The sequence below is a fragment of the Miscanthus floridulus genome, chromosome 8 (assembly GCF_019320115.1).
Source record: "Miscanthus floridulus cultivar M001 chromosome 8, ASM1932011v1, whole genome shotgun sequence".
NCBI lineage: Eukaryota > Viridiplantae > Streptophyta > Magnoliopsida > Poales > Poaceae > Miscanthus > Miscanthus floridulus.
Genome location: NC_089587.1, coordinates 96,210,560 through 96,225,676, shown reverse-complemented (window position 1 = coordinate 96,225,676; position 15,117 = coordinate 96,210,560). Strand labels below are relative to the sequence as shown.

Genomic DNA, 15,117 nt, shown 5'->3' with positions numbered 1-15,117 from the left:
ACCGCCCTCAAGGTGTCGGGCGAGACGGAGTTTATCCCTCGGCCCTCGGGCGAGACCGAGCCCGCCCCAAAGGTGTCGGGCGAGGCGGAACCGAACTCCTGTTACTCGAACAAGGGATGACATGACGCCTTTATGCGTCCGGAAGTTTTTCACGTTTGGTGGTTATCGGTTCCGCCTTCTAGGGTACCCCGGTATTAGGTCCCCGACACTTATATATTATAAAGCCTAAAAAGTAAAAATTCTTTCTTTTGACTCTCACTCTATCCCACACATCGACTCACTCATCTTCCATCCCTTTGTCATCGTTCTTCACTCTCACCTTTCTTGTTTTAAATTTGGAGCTATAAAATCTTTATTAGCATTGCACCACTCATATCATAACATGGCCGTCTGAGTTACGGTGCGCCTTCCACCCTTCTTAAACTCATAGTAAGTGTACATAGCAACTATCTATTTAAGTTGACTCAATCTCCTATCATTTTCTCATGCAGGAACCGTAAAAAAAATTCTCATGCGATATTAGTCTTTTATTTCATTAGCATTTACTATAGGCCTTAAATTTATTTGATTTAAGATTGGACTAAACACAATATAAATAAGAAAAATAGCTGTCTCATTATTCGTACGATCACCATATAAAAGATTTATTCTCGTTGCAACGTAAGGACATGTTTACTAGTATTAATAATAAGGCAGCTCTCTGATTGATGCTTTTGGTTATTGTGCTTAAAAGTGGATCTTGATGAGTGAAAAAATTAGTCATTCTTCAACATTCCGTGGTTCGGTACTTAGTCTTGTGTTCCTTCACACGGCGAACAGGTTCTGCCTTTCTGAACGAGGTGCTCGATACAATGACGAAGGTTTTGAGGCTTTCGGCCCCTTCGATGTACAGTACAATAATGGTCGGATGGTTAGTCGTTAAAAGTGTTAGTGCATACAAACTCTGTCTCTAACGGTCGTTCTATGTCCCCGGTTTTCGATAAATATCTTTAACTAATTTTATATAATAAATATCAATGTTTATTATACATAATTAATATCTTTAGATAGACCATTGGATCTATTTTCATACTAAATTTATTTGGAGATACAAATGTTGTACGTATTTTACACAGAAATAAAAAACGACTGTTATGATATAACTGTGTATGTGATGTGATCTGCTTTTGAAGTTTGACCGAGCACAGCTATTTTTTTAACGCCAAGATACAAGAGCTCCGAGGTAGAGAAAGGAAAGGGGTGCGTCAAGATACAAGAGAACTTGTGCGCCAAGATACAAGTACACCGTCTGTTTGTTTCGGCTGAAACTGCTGACTGGTTTGGTGTGAGAGAAAAATACCGTTCTGACTTATAATCCACGATCGTTCCATCGGCCGGTTTCGAGGAATATGAGTGAGTACAAGAGCGCACTACCTCGCCCTCTCTGGGTGCGCCAATTAAAGATTGCGAAGTGATGCTGGTGCGCCAAGATTGAAGATTGAACTGGAGTTTGGCAGTTCGGTATAGCTGTGTGGTTCTCTGCAGAATTCTCACACATGCTGAATTTTTTGCCTATATAAGTACACACTGCCCTCGCCTGCCTAGACATTGTCAAGAACCCCCACAAAGCCCCGCTTCTTACATTGTCAACAAGATTTCGGGTTGGAATTACCGACAGAAACATACCCTAATGTATGCTTTTATTTTTCCTACTTATAAGGGTATGTACAACAGTGTGACACCCATGCTTGAACTTCTTGCCTTTGTTACAGTTCAATTTTATTGACCGTCTTCTTGAACAAGGGGAAACTCTTTAAAGAGGATTCACCTTCCTTGTGGATGAATTTTTAATCAAATCTATTGTTTTTTATTATATTTGTGTGTGGGGGGAGGGGGGGCATTTGCACCCTAAGATCAACACAGCTCTGCCCCTGCTTTGAGCCCCTTCAATGTACAATACAACCATAGTCGGATGGTTAGTTGTTAAACAACATGTATTGGTCGACTGCGGCTGTAACCTTACCTGTCGAGATGCTCCCACCTGCTGCCCAGTGTCCTCCTACACCGAGTGAAGCAGTTTTGGCGCGAAGGTTTCCTCCTCCTGCTATATTTCTACCTCCACCTCCCCCACTGTGTTCCTCTTCCTGCTGCTATATTTCCACCTCCACCTCCCCCACCACACTAGGATCTAAGCAGCAACACCCTGCTCATAGTCATTGTGTCACTGTTGTCCGTGTTAGTAGTTTTGGCAGTTGCGGCTGCTTGCTGGTTTTGCTACTCTCAGTAAAAAAGAAGATACTGGGGAGTCACCAAGGAGACATCGAGTTGCAGTTGTTCTCGCAACGGAGGACGCCGAGGAGGAACCTCCTACGGCTTCAACGATCCCGTCCAGTTCGAATTATCCTTTTGCATCATGAAACGCAAACACAGTCATTGCATCGTGTTCAGAAGGAGTTCTGGCTAGAAGCTCACCGTTGAATTCAGTCCAACGGTGCATGCACATGAGGGCATATGCCCTTAAGGGCAGATTAAACTTTCCCGTGTGGTGCCATTGGCCTCTTCTGCTCTTCATATCGTACTGGCGATCTGCTCTTTATCTGCACGTGCTATATGTGGATGTATGCACATCTGCATTAGTTTGAAGGTGGACCGATCCACCTTCTGTTATTAAATCTTAAGTTGTTTCTATATACCATAATGTGGTGAGAACTTTATATAACAGCTCATTGGAAGTTTTGAACAAGAATCATGAAGGAGAAGAGGCAACGAAAGTTGAACATCATCTGCTTCCATAGGAAGGACATTAGTTCTAAGAGTAGGATCTAAACTAAACCAGATTGCTCTGACAAATTCACAATCAAAGAAAAGATGCTTACCATTTTCATTCTTATCACATAGTTCTAAGAGAAGGATCTAAACTAAACCAGTTTGCAGTGGTTGTCAATGTGGGTGGAGTATTTTGAAGCCCATTCACCCACTGCACAAGCACGTAGAACTAGTATAAACTCTATGATCCTGTAACTATATATCCCGTATAAACTTGTAGGATCCCGTAACTATACATCCCAACTCAACTCTCATAATAAATAAATTGTCCTTCCCGATCATTTCAAAATATATGATCCTTCTATTTAGAATAAATATTGACGCAATTATAAAAACCAAATTGAGACAGATACTTATAAGTGTTTAAAAAGGGTAAAATGATGAGCATCCATAGTGCATCTATAGATATACCTTGTATCAAAAGTTGAGACGTAAGTTCAATCTTAAAAGAACTTATACAAAAACAACATAATTCATGTTAATGTACAGACAAAATTCATGTGATTCGTGTCTCTTACGGTACATATCCACCTGCTTTTATATTTTATATGATTTTTTAAATGGTTTTTGCATCTCAACAAGAGTCGAAGTTTCGTATAACTGTCCAACTTCCTCTCCAAGCTTGGCAACCGCCTCTAGGAGTTTTGTTGCAAAACTCTGATGCGATGGTTCTAACGATGCCGATGTGCAGAAATGGCCAAACCCGTTCATTCCCCATCTTCATACCCAAAATTATTTTGTCCACCCCGCACCCGGCCTTTGGACGGTAACAGTTTTTTTTTTTTGAAAAAATGCTAGCAGTTTTTTTTTTGAAAAAATGCTAGCAGGTGGGATCTCATGTGACAGGCTGAGAAGTAGCCCTGGGCGTTCGGTTCTATCGAACCGAACCGTTCGGTTCTTCGGTTTTTGAAGAAGTTTGGTTCTCAGAAAACCAATACCGATCGGTTCTTCAAAAAATATGGAACCGACCAAGTTCGGTATCGGTTCTTTCAATTCGGTTCCAAGTAGAACCCAAAAAATAAACAGTACCCAAAATCCATGTAACAGCATGTTTAATAGAGCGCTAACTTCTAAAGCAAGGCATCAACATTCAGCAAGAGTGCAAGACACTAAGACAGCACACTACTACACTAACACAGCACAACACAAATACTGAAATACATCGAGCCATCTAGGTGACCAGGCAATCGCCAATCAGCAAGGCAATCAGCAAAGCAACAAATTTCGGTTAGTTCGGTTAACCGAGGAGGGAATTGATTTTATTGAATAAATTTCGGTTCCTCAGAAATAAGAACCGAATAGGGAGCTGAGACTTCGGTTCTCGATAAATTTGGTTCGGTTCTAGGTTTTTTCGGTTCGGTTCTTGATTCTCGGTAAAATTTACCGGCTACTAACAAAAAGTTACTGGGCTCTGTAATCATATCAGGCCTGGTTTAGTTCCCAAAAATTCACCCCAAACTATCACATCGAATCTTACGGCACATGCATGGAGTATTAAATATAGACGAAAAAAACTAATTGCACAGTTTGGTTGGAAATCGCGAGACGAATGTTTTAAGACTAATTAGTACATGATTAATCATAAGTGCTACAGTAACTAACATGCACTAATGATGGATTAATTAGGCTTAATAAATTCGTCTCGCAGTTTTCAGATGAGATATGTAATTAGTTTTTTTATTAATATCCGAAAACCCTTTTCGACGTCCCAAAACATCGGATGTAAAAAAAAAAAAATTCATTTATGGAACTAAACACACCCTCACTCCTCGCTCCGCACCGCACGGCCACACGCCGTACGCCCCGCTCGCCCTTTCCCTGCCGTCGCCGCTCCTTTTCGAAAAAAAACCCCAACCCAGTTTCAAACAGAAAAAACCCAGTCCCCAAACTCACTAGATCCGCGGCGACCATGCGGCGTGGCGGCGGCCGCCGGTTCCCCAAGCCCTCCCTGGTGCCCTCCACCGCGTCCGAGGCCACCCCAGCGCTGGACGCCAGCGTTATCCGCAACCTCGACTCCGCCTTCTCCCGCCGCGACTCCGACGCCGCCAGCCTCTGCAGCAGCCGCCCCGCTTCCACCGCCGGTGCGGGCGTCGGCGCCGCCCCCAACTTCTCCGACCGCCCCACGCTGGTCGCCGCGCTCCGCGTCGTCAACGGATTCCTCGCCCCCGGCGTCACGCTCCGGGGGCCTCTGCCCGCCGCGCGCGACATCCAGGCGGCGCTCCGCCTCCTCGTCGACCGTCTCCAATTGGCCCGCAACGACGCCACGTTCGAGGATGACCTCATCCAGGATCTCCGCCTTCTCGGGTGCCCCTACAAGGTCACCCGCTCCGCGCTCAAGGCCCCCGGCACCCCGCACTCGTGGCCGGTGGTGCTCTCCGTACTCCACTGGCTCACCACCCTCTGCTACGCCCAAGGAGACGACCTGGATGCCCAGGGCGACCCATCCAACGATCTTTTGCTCTACACCACGCAGGGCTACTCCCACTTCTTGTTGGGGGACGACGACGCCGTCGTGGCCCTCGACGAGGAGTACACCTGCAAAGCCCGGATGACTGGTGAGGCGTCCGTTGCAACAGTTGGTGCCCTGGAGAAGGAGGCCGAGGAACTGGAGACCGAGGTGAATAAGCTCATCTCGGGTCCCTCGCGGCGGGGAGCACTGGAGTCAGAGAAGGAAGCCTTCATTGCTGATATTCTCAAGTTTAGGCAGTGGTGGATGCTTGGAAAACTAAGATCAACGAAAGGGAACATGTGTTGGGGAATTTGGAGAAAGAGTTGGAGGCAAAAGTGTTGGACACCCGAGCGCGCTGCTGCTGAAGTTCAGGATCTATTGAAACAAGTGGATGCTCAGCCGGTGGAATGTGAGGGATATGGATAGAATGCGTAGGGAGATGCAGGCGATTGAAGATGATATTGCCAACGCTGAGAAGGGGAAAGCAGCACTGGAGGATAAGGTCTGGGAAGTTGAAGCTAAGCTGGTTACCAAGCTTGAGGAGCTTGAGACGCTTGCTGAGCAGTGCAACCAGGCCCTCAAAAAGTACGAACGTGCTGCAGCATCTGCTATACTTTCTTAATTTTACTTTCTCTCCATTCTAATAGAAATTGTCTGTAGCTACACCTAGGAACCAAGGCTAACCATACCATTCTTATTTACCTATTGATTGTTGATTTCTTTTTTTGGTAAAAAATAAACCTTTCTGTTCTGATAAAGAAAACTATATATAATCATTCATTTGAATATTTTTATAGTCAAGTGCCATGCTCTAGATTCTTGTTAGAATTTATTAGCTCAAAACTCTTTGTATTTTGGGAGAATCATTTTGCTCTGTATAGATCTTTAGGCCTTATATAGTTGTGGTTCTAAAAATTTATTAATTTTCTTAATTGTTTTTTTGTTTCAGATATGCTTTTGTTTCGGTGCTATTGTGCTCATCACAGTTTACATTGTTACTCTTGTTGTTGGCATGCCCCTTTATTTGTGCTCATTGTAGTTCTGCATGACTATATAAATTAGTGTAGGTTAGGTTGTTATCGTTCACTTGTATTTATGAATCTGAAATTTCATGAGTGGTTTTATTACACATTTGAATGCTTGATTTTTCAGTTATCCTTGAGTTTCGATTGGTTTAAATTTACAGTGCTACTATCTATCTGCAATCAACAAAATATCAAATGCATGAAAGATTAATCAGCTTGGCCTTATGACTTTGGTGTTGATCTATTTTGATATTTTTCCTGATCACCATGAATGGTATATAAATCAGAGAACCACAAAGAACTTGAAATCAAAACCATTGTAAACAAAGTCAATGCACAATGTGAAAAGTAATTTATGTACAAACTATGTTATTCTATTATATATTTTCTTAAAAGTATTTAATGCCTGGTCCTTGAGACCTCAAAAAATTGAATAATGCGGACTGGACATGGACATTAGTAATAGGATAATTTTGCTAGACAAATAAATTGAACTTGCTGGAATATGTGCCAAACGGTGAATACTGTAATTTTTTACGCTGAAAATTCTATTGTGAAGTCCAACGATTAGTTTCCACGAAATTTTTTGGGGAAAAAAAAACATTTCACTAAACTTTTGGGGCCTTTTGAATAGCCAGCTGACATCATGTTCTGTTTGCTGTTGTTGTGTTTACTAAACAGAAAGGCAAACAAAGGTTGAAATGTTATTTTTTTAACTGTGGTTCTGTTGTTTGTATCTGCTCTACTAGCTCCTTTTGTTAGTTCTGTTTGTATTATGTGCTCATTTTTAAACTTCTGGGCCACTTTTCAGGTTGAAACCTACTGTTGATTTTCAGTACATGATAAATTCTAAAGGATCTTCTCCTGCTGAGATGCTTGGTACTGGTTACAAAACAGTACTAAAACCTGCACTTGTGGCTCATGTTGAGGAGAACAAGAGGAGTTGTCTCTCAAATCTTGAAAACCTAAATGATCTACAGAAGCAGCTGCATGGAAATGTTAAGGTTCTAGAGGAGGAAAGGAATAATATTTCCAGTCTCCAGGCAAAAAATGACGAGGTCAGTCCATCTTTCCAAGCACTAAATTACATTTTATAGCCTGTAGAGTAAATGTGATATGAAATTATTTTGTCCTTCCTCTTTTATTTGTTATGCTTATTCTGAAATTACTTTGCACTATTGGCTAAATGATAGAACCCATCACATTTTTGGAAATGATATATCAATAAGACAATTAATCAGATGTTGATGTAGTTTCTAGAGTCAGTTGGTTCAACATGATAAAGCTTTACTGCTGGTCCTTTTAGTAAATTATTAGCTGGATTAACCAGAAATCAAGCCTTTTTGAGCTGATATTTACTAAAATCAGTAAGAGTAGTGCTTTGTATAAATGGGCTGTGTGCTGGGCATGTTCGCACATCAAATTTGTGGTGAAAAGGCCCCAAGTATTCGAATTCGACTAATTATGATTAATTGGCGCCGTTATTGGAAATTGCAGTTTGGATTTTAGGTCATGGATTATACTTTGATGTGTTGTGATTTGACTTGAGGGTTATCTAGTCTATTGCTTTTCTAATGCTATGCCTTTTGATTAGAGAAGCGAGACAGTGGGCATATTGCCAACATCTATTTGCTAAGAATTAGGCAGATGTCCTACCCTCCTTTTATCTCATTTTATATTTACACATGAAACTTATGGTGAAGTTAGCACGAAGAATGCCTTTGGTTAATGAAAATTCATTTGTGCTGTTAATAAATTCGATTTTGGATTTATGTCATTGATTATACTGGTATGTTGTGATTAGACTTGAGAGCTACTAAATCAAATTTCTCTAACTTTGACCAAGTTTATAGAAAAATGCATCAACATCTGCAACATCAAATTTGTTTCATTACATTTTCCATGAAATGTCTTTGTGTCTTTATTTGAATTTGTAGATGTTAATATATTTTTCTAAAAACTCGTTCATAGTTGGAGAAGTTTGATATAAGACAATGCCGAAGTGAACTGTAATTTGGAATGGAGGGAGTAAGTGGATGCCCTCCAACCTTCATCTGAATTTAGGACTTCTATGTATGTGGAGTTGATGAGTATCTTGAAGACAATATCAAATTTAGGGCCGCAATAAAACAATGAATATGCCGATCAGTCAATGTTGGAACAGTTGTCAAATATTTGAAATTGGATACCCCCCCCCCCCCTATGTAGGAGCATTTAATTGATTATGTTATTGCGGTTTGCATCCTTTTTTGGGTGTTCATGAATTTCTTATCCACTCTCTTTTCATGGTGATTCTAGAGTCTAAACAATTATCGATATGCACAAGTGCTTGGCCTGGCTTTTACCATACAGCTTAAGCTTATCTGGATTCTTACAGAATAATTATTGCAAAATAATAAAGTTGAACCTCTTGTATCTGTTGTCTAGATGGTTGCTCGTTTGAATTCACTGGATCGTGAAATTATAAGTGATGACTCAAGATTCACATCTGAAGCTAGGACAAATGAAAGATGAGTTGGAGAAAAAGAAGAATAGTTTGATTTCTCTTGAAAAGGAGGCAGCTGATTTTTTTAAGGTACTTCCTGACCTTTTGTTTTGTTAATACTTAAAATACATTCCTTTATTAGTTTAGCACATTGGAGTAAGACAATTCAAACGAAATTTGATTTGATAGATATCAGAGAAGAGGCTCCAAGATGCAACACTTAAAGCTGAAGAAGATACTGAGGCGGCTGCTAAGGATCTTCTGGAGCTTCTTGATTCCATGGCTGAATATAAAGAGTTCATGGAAACAACAATTGCTCAGAGGAGGAAGGAACTCTATGAAACTGCTGATTATATAGCAGGCCTGTTCGCTGGAACTTCTTAGTAGCCAGAAACAGCCATTGTACTACAGTGCTAGCAGAGAGAGCACAGCTGCTGTAGCTGCAAATAAGCTCCAGTACTTGCTAGCGTCTTTGGCATCCAAGACAGTCATCACCCAAGTGCTCAAAGGAAAGTAGAAAAGTACTTGATTAATACTTTACACTTGTTCTCTTTCTATATACTTGTAGTATCTTGGTTATAGCTACTGTAAGAGGTGGAAGTGATTGTAGCAACATGTATTCCTTGACCAGGGTTCAAAATTTACGCATTTTTTTTTGCGAATTTCGGTAATTTCATGGGTATTAGTCTAATGCATACACTTTATTGTAAATATATAACTCTAGACCCATATTTTATATTATTTATGTTGCATACTCTTCTACTAAATAGACGTGTAATAAAAAAATATGCTAATATTTTGATTAGATCTAAATATATAACTCAATTTTTATTAGGCCTTATGAAGGTCAAAGATCACTTTCTGAATCTTTCTAGTGTTAATCTTCACAGTGGCACCCAAATCAGGTCATGGGAGAATAAGTGGTTTCGAAACTTTACTCTCAGACAACACCTTCCTTATATTAAGTTACAAGGAAAAAGCACATTTCATTTGCTCATGTCCTCAACCATACACCTTTTAATATAACTTTTTAGAGAATGTTAGTGGGCACTAATACCTAAATGGAATGAATTGGTTAGAAAAGTTGCATTGGTGCACCACGATGGCCAAAAAGATTCCGTCAAACGGTCTTTTACTAATCAAGGGATCTTCAGTTCTTCACAGTGCACTCAATGTATGAACATTTAGTAAAAGGAAATGGTATTGCCTCTCAATAAGTCTCTTTTTAGATGTTAAATTGCCTCTTAAAATCAAAATCTTTGTGAGGTTTTTTCTTTTACGGAGCCATTTTAACAAAAGACAATCTCATAAAGAAAAAATTAAAATCGAGATGACATACTGTTTTTGCAATAAGAAAACAATCCAACACCTATTTTTTTAATTGTCTTACAAGATTTATTTGGAGAGTCCTTCAAACCACATTTGGTTTAGTGCCACCAAGTAATATGACAAGTTTTGTAGGATTCTGGCTTCACCTAGCAGACTAAAAAATATGAATTCAAATTAGAGTGAAAGCGAGTGCAATTTTTTTGGTCTATGTGGTTTAGTATAAATGATGGAGGCAGTTAACGTGTGACGGGGCGCACGGTCATGAAGCGTGTGACCCCTCCCGCCGCCGCCTCGCACCACCACTCACAGCCGTCTGCGATTCACCATCTTGCCACCCTCCGACCCTGCCCTCCACTAATCCGTCGGCTCCGTCAAGCAGTCACCCGTGAGCCTCCCCTGCCCCTGCTCTGCCCTAGCCGCCGCCTCCACCTCCACGGTCGGCGGTGCTCCACCTCCTCACCTCCTCGCCGCCCCCGCCCGCCCACTGCCGGACTAGCCTACTGCCAGGGATAAACGACGTGGTCTGTGACAAAAATAGATGTACCGATCACCATCCTGAGTCCAGACAGTGATAACTGAGATTTTCGCCGAGCGCTGATAGCGTCATCTAATAATTCTTTTTTGAAAATAGATTCTCGTCTAATAATAGGCTTTAACGATTAGATTGCCCGTCTTGGTTTTTCTAATTGCTTTTCGAGTCTTGCTTTAAACAGCCAAAGGTTACGCATAGACAAGAATAAAATGTTTTTTTTTTCTCTAAAAAAGAAATGCTATAGAAGCTGATCAAGAATCGAACAGTAAAGATCAGGAAGCTAATTGAATTTGTCGACATCATCATCATAATGATCATCATGATCATTATCTTCAGAACACGCAGTTTCGATCTGGCTACCGGCATGCTCTACCTATGTCGCAGGGAATCAAGTCCGATTCGTACTTGAAAATTTCTTGTATGCATACGTGCTTCACTTGGACTTCAGCCATCTTTCCCTTCCGTAAATCATACCTGCAATCCGAGTCAAACACATTATTGGATTATGAATGCAAATTCAATAACTAATGTCGATCGTCATGCAGCGCTACTAGTTGATTACCACATAACTCTGCAGAAGCTATGCAAGAAGGCGACATCGGAGGAGTGGAGGTCACCGAGGATCACCGCCGGCCCTTCCTTCGCGTGGAGGTTCTTCAAGCTCACCGTCATCTTCTTCCTCCACCTCCCTTCTCCATAGTTCGCCATCTCCCACACCTCCAGCACCTCCTCGTCCACAGCGGCGTCCGTGAGCACCAGCAAGCACAGCCTCCCTTCCACGGCGGCGATCCGCTTGCGCGCCCACGGGTCGTCCATCTCGTCCACCTCCCTTGGCAGCGGGATGAGCCGCCACGCCTCGGCCCTGACGTCGAACTCGAACACGTCCTGCGCGCCCGTGAGGCGGTCGGGCCAGCGGAGCCAGTGCATGGCGCCGTGCGCGCGCACGGCGGGCGCCGCGGGGCGGAAGAGCGAGTCCGGGCAGAGCGGCACGTCCGGGGCGCGGCGCCACGCGAACCGCCGCGAGTCGAACACCTCGCAGCGCAGCCGGTCCCGCAGCGCCGGGACCGAGAACCGGACGACCTTGAACTCCGCCGCGGTGCTGGAGGCGGAAGGCGAGGGCCGGGCCACCATGGCGACCGCGGCCGTGCGGAACCGCACCCGCGGGCTCGGCAGCGCCCGCCACTGCCGCGTGGCCGGCTTGCACACGTAGTAGCAGGGCGGCCGCGCCGTGTCGGCCTCGACGCAGCACGCGAGGCCCCGGTGCGCGGACACAGCCTCCACACGGACGTGCGCGGACGGCAGGAAGTCGAGCGAGATCGCCTTCGGCGTCGGAGAGCCGTGCATGGAGACGAAGTCGGCGTGGTAGAGGTTGTGGGTCATGCTCTGGACGAGGTAACCCGACACGGCGGCGGCGCGGCGGCAGTGCAGCGACGCGAACGCCGGCTCGTAGGTGAGCCTGCGCCACCGCGTCGACACCATGCGGCACGCGGGGAGGTCGTCGAGCGGCACGCGCGTGAGGAGCTCGAACACCTGGTCCTCGGGTAGGCCACCGCCGCCGCCGTTCTCGTCGGCGTCGCTGTGGCTCCGCTCCTCCTCCGGCGCCGACAACGGCGACGACGCCATTGCCGCTTGCGCTAACTGCTGTGCTGACTAGTAGTAAGAGGTAGTAACAAAAACGACCAGTATATATGTAGCTATATATAGGAAATCTGCTCAGGAAGACAGGAACGACGACCCAACGATGTGGATCACAGCAACAACTCGTCGTCGCTAACCTCGGTCGTCGTATGTGCTATATATATGGTGACTGGTGAGAAAAGATCCATGCATGGTGGACCGTCCGTCCGTCGTTCACCGATTCGGGCTGGAAAACCTGGGCGAGCTGAGATCGACCTGGACGACAGCCCATCCATTAATGCGAATTACACGTTTTTACACCGCCGCCGCCGGCCGAAGAAGTTGCCATATTTAACATCCTGCACGCACGTTTATACTGCATGTTGACATCTCGTGTTTCCGTAGCAGCCAAGTAGACGAGATCAGGTGTTTGTTTCATTCCATGCAAGGAAAAGCCATCTATCGTTGGGGATTGCACAATGGCTAGCTATACGTAGTACAGGTCGAGTAACCTGCCTGACAAACGTGTTTGGCGGCTTCGTCTTGACGTTGGTGATTTTATTCTATGGAATTGACATCACGGTGGAAGTCAGAGGTCACGTAGGACTACTCGAGCTCCTTGTTGGGGATGTATTTTCTTCGGTCAATTTCTTTCTTTAATTTTTGATGCTATAATAATTTGGTCTGATTCTACCCACGGGTAGATGAAGCCGGATAGTTTCTATCCTTTATCTAAAAAAAACCGTACTACAGGTCAAGTAACCTGTCTGACTGCAAGAGCACAAAGCTACTCCTCCTACCAGTGGCGGATGCACGATGCGGGATAAGAGGGGGCTAAAACAATGGAGATGTTGATTTGCATGAAGATTTAATGGTGAAATCAAGCTTTTGCTACAGTGATTAAGCTTGAAATCACGCCATTAGGGGGGGGGGGGGCTCCTACGTATGTGCTAGGAGTAGTAGGACCAATGCAATTCGCAGCTCACAAGTCACAGGCTCACAGCTAGGAGCAGGACTGGAGTACTATGCAAGAAACCTTCAGTTTGAAAGACTCGTGGCCAAGAAACTACTCCTCTGGAAGACTGTTCAGGTTGGACTGCATGCAGGTTCCCAATGCAAGAGAAGGGATTCATGTTTCTTTGACATTCTAGCAGGGCTGATCTGCGCAGCATTGCAATTTGCAAATGGGATGGGCGGCATGCCGCATGCATGCTTGATTCCAATTTATATTATTTCTTCTTCCATACCATCTCATCTTTGATTGTTCACACATACAGATCGAGAGTTCTCTTATTCTTTTTTTTTTTCCAAAAGGGCAGCAAAGAGTTTGCCACGAGTTGAGTTTTGTTAGATGATATTAAAGAGAGAAAAATAAGAAAAACAATATATAGAGCAATAGAAGTTTGAAATAACAAATTGTAGACTGCAAGAGCATCTCAAGGAGCACTTTGAAACAACTCCCTAATTTGTCTTTTTAGAAAAGGGGAAGAATTAGATTTTCTGGAGAAGAAGCCACGGACCCCCGCGTCGTCATCCGCGGCGACTCGGGGGGCGCTCAACCACCGCTGCCGCTGCTCCCCCGGCGAGCGGCGGTGGCGGCCAGCGGCGTTGCGCTCAAAAAGGCGGGGCTCCGCGGCTTCTTCTCCCTCTCCTGCTTTCTCTCTTCCCCTCCCCAGTCGCCCTCCCCAAGCTCCCCTCGGCCGGCGGCGGGGACCGCGTCGACGACGGATCTAGCTGCCTCAGCTTCTTCCGGCCCGGATCCCTCTGTTCGCCCTGACCCCGGATCCGCGCAGTGCCATCCGCGCCGCGGGGGCCACCGGTCACGGGGCCGGCGGTCGCCGGCGGGTGACGCGTTGGCACCGGATCCTTCTGCCTCTGCTCGCCTCGACCCCAGATCCGCGCCGTGCCGGCGTCCGCGCCACGGGGGGCACCGGCCACGGGGCCAGCGGAAGTGGTGCCGTGTGCCATGTGGGGCTCTCGCCGCCGCAGCTCTAGCCCACAACGGCGGTCTCCTGGGAGCTTCAGCAGGCTGGCTACTGTCCGTCCTGGCCAGCCCACGGCGGCCACTGCCAGGACCATGATGGCGGGCGGCGGCTGCACGGCCGGCCGGATCTGGGCGGGCCATGGCCGGCTTTTGACCGGCCTGCTGCCAGCCCGACGTGGCTGCTCTGCGCTCTGGGGGCCAGTGCGGCGGTGCTCATGGGCCTCATGTTGAAGCGGCGGCAGTTGCACGGCTTCTGGGCGAAAGCTCAGCCCGGTTTTTGCCAGGCGGACGACGGTGACGCCTCGGGCACCACAAACCTCCTTGGAGTCGTCGCTTCTGAACATCGTGCTTCTACGCCAACATCGCCGGATTCCGGGCGAAAGCCCCGCCTTAGAAGCCTCTAAGGCCAGCGACGATGGCGTCTAGGGTCGTACCCTTGGGCGTCACCTCCTTCCTGAAGGCGTCGCGGAAGAATCTCCTGCGGCCCGTCGCTTGTCCCATGTCCGTGGTTCCTGCCGTTGGCCACCGTTGGAGTTCCTTGCTTGTCCCATGTCCGTGGTTCCTGCCGTTGGCCACCGTTGGAGTTCCTTGCTGAGTCTGCGTGTGCCTTCGTTCTACTCGCTTGGGTCGGTCCTGCAGCTTTTGATCTTGCGGTCGTCGTCTGGCTACCGCTATCTTTATTTGACGAATGCTTTGCCGTTGTTGTCGTTGGTCTCGTCTCGGGCAGATGCTTTGTTGCCAAGAGTGCTATGGCCGCTCCTCTCTGCGAATACCTACCGTAGGAGGGTGTCTTCTCTTCTTCCACGGCGGATGCTTGGCCGTCGGTGGAATTCTTGGTGGATGCTTTGCCGTCGTTGGCTCTTGGTCCTCTCTCTGGTAGATGCTTTGCTG

The 15,117-nt window shown here is 45.7% G+C and overlaps 1 protein-coding gene and 1 pseudogene across 1 annotated transcript; one reads left to right on the top strand and one right to left on the bottom strand.

Moving 5' to 3' along the window:
* Window positions 1-4,585: 4,585 nt before the first annotated feature.
* LOC136473006 (kinetochore protein NDC80 homolog) lies at window positions 4,586-9,507 on the top strand (annotated as a pseudogene).
* A 1,405-nt stretch (window positions 9,508-10,912) lies between these two features.
* Window positions 10,913-12,248, bottom strand: LOC136469606 (F-box protein At5g49610-like). The gene is made up of 2 exons (XM_066467733.1): window positions 11,188-12,248; window positions 10,913-11,099 (listed from the first exon to the last, which is right to left on the bottom strand). Exons 1-2 carry the CDS (start codon window positions 12,246-12,248, stop codon window positions 10,982-10,984), a joined length of 1,179 nt encoding a protein of 392 aa, XP_066323830.1. The 3' UTR covers window positions 10,913-10,981.
* Window positions 12,249-15,117: the final 2,869 nt, after the last annotated feature.

Excerpts from the sequence above, each read along its gene's own strand:
- LOC136469606 (XM_066467733.1), bottom strand. The coding sequence starts at position 12,248 with ATGGCGTCGTCGCCGTTGTCGGCGCCGGAGGAGGAGCGGAGCCACAGC. Across the intron at positions 11,100-11,187 it reads AGCTTCTGCAGAGTTATGTG|GTATGATTTACGGAAGGGAA; the intron begins GTAATCAACTAG and ends CTCGGATTGCAG.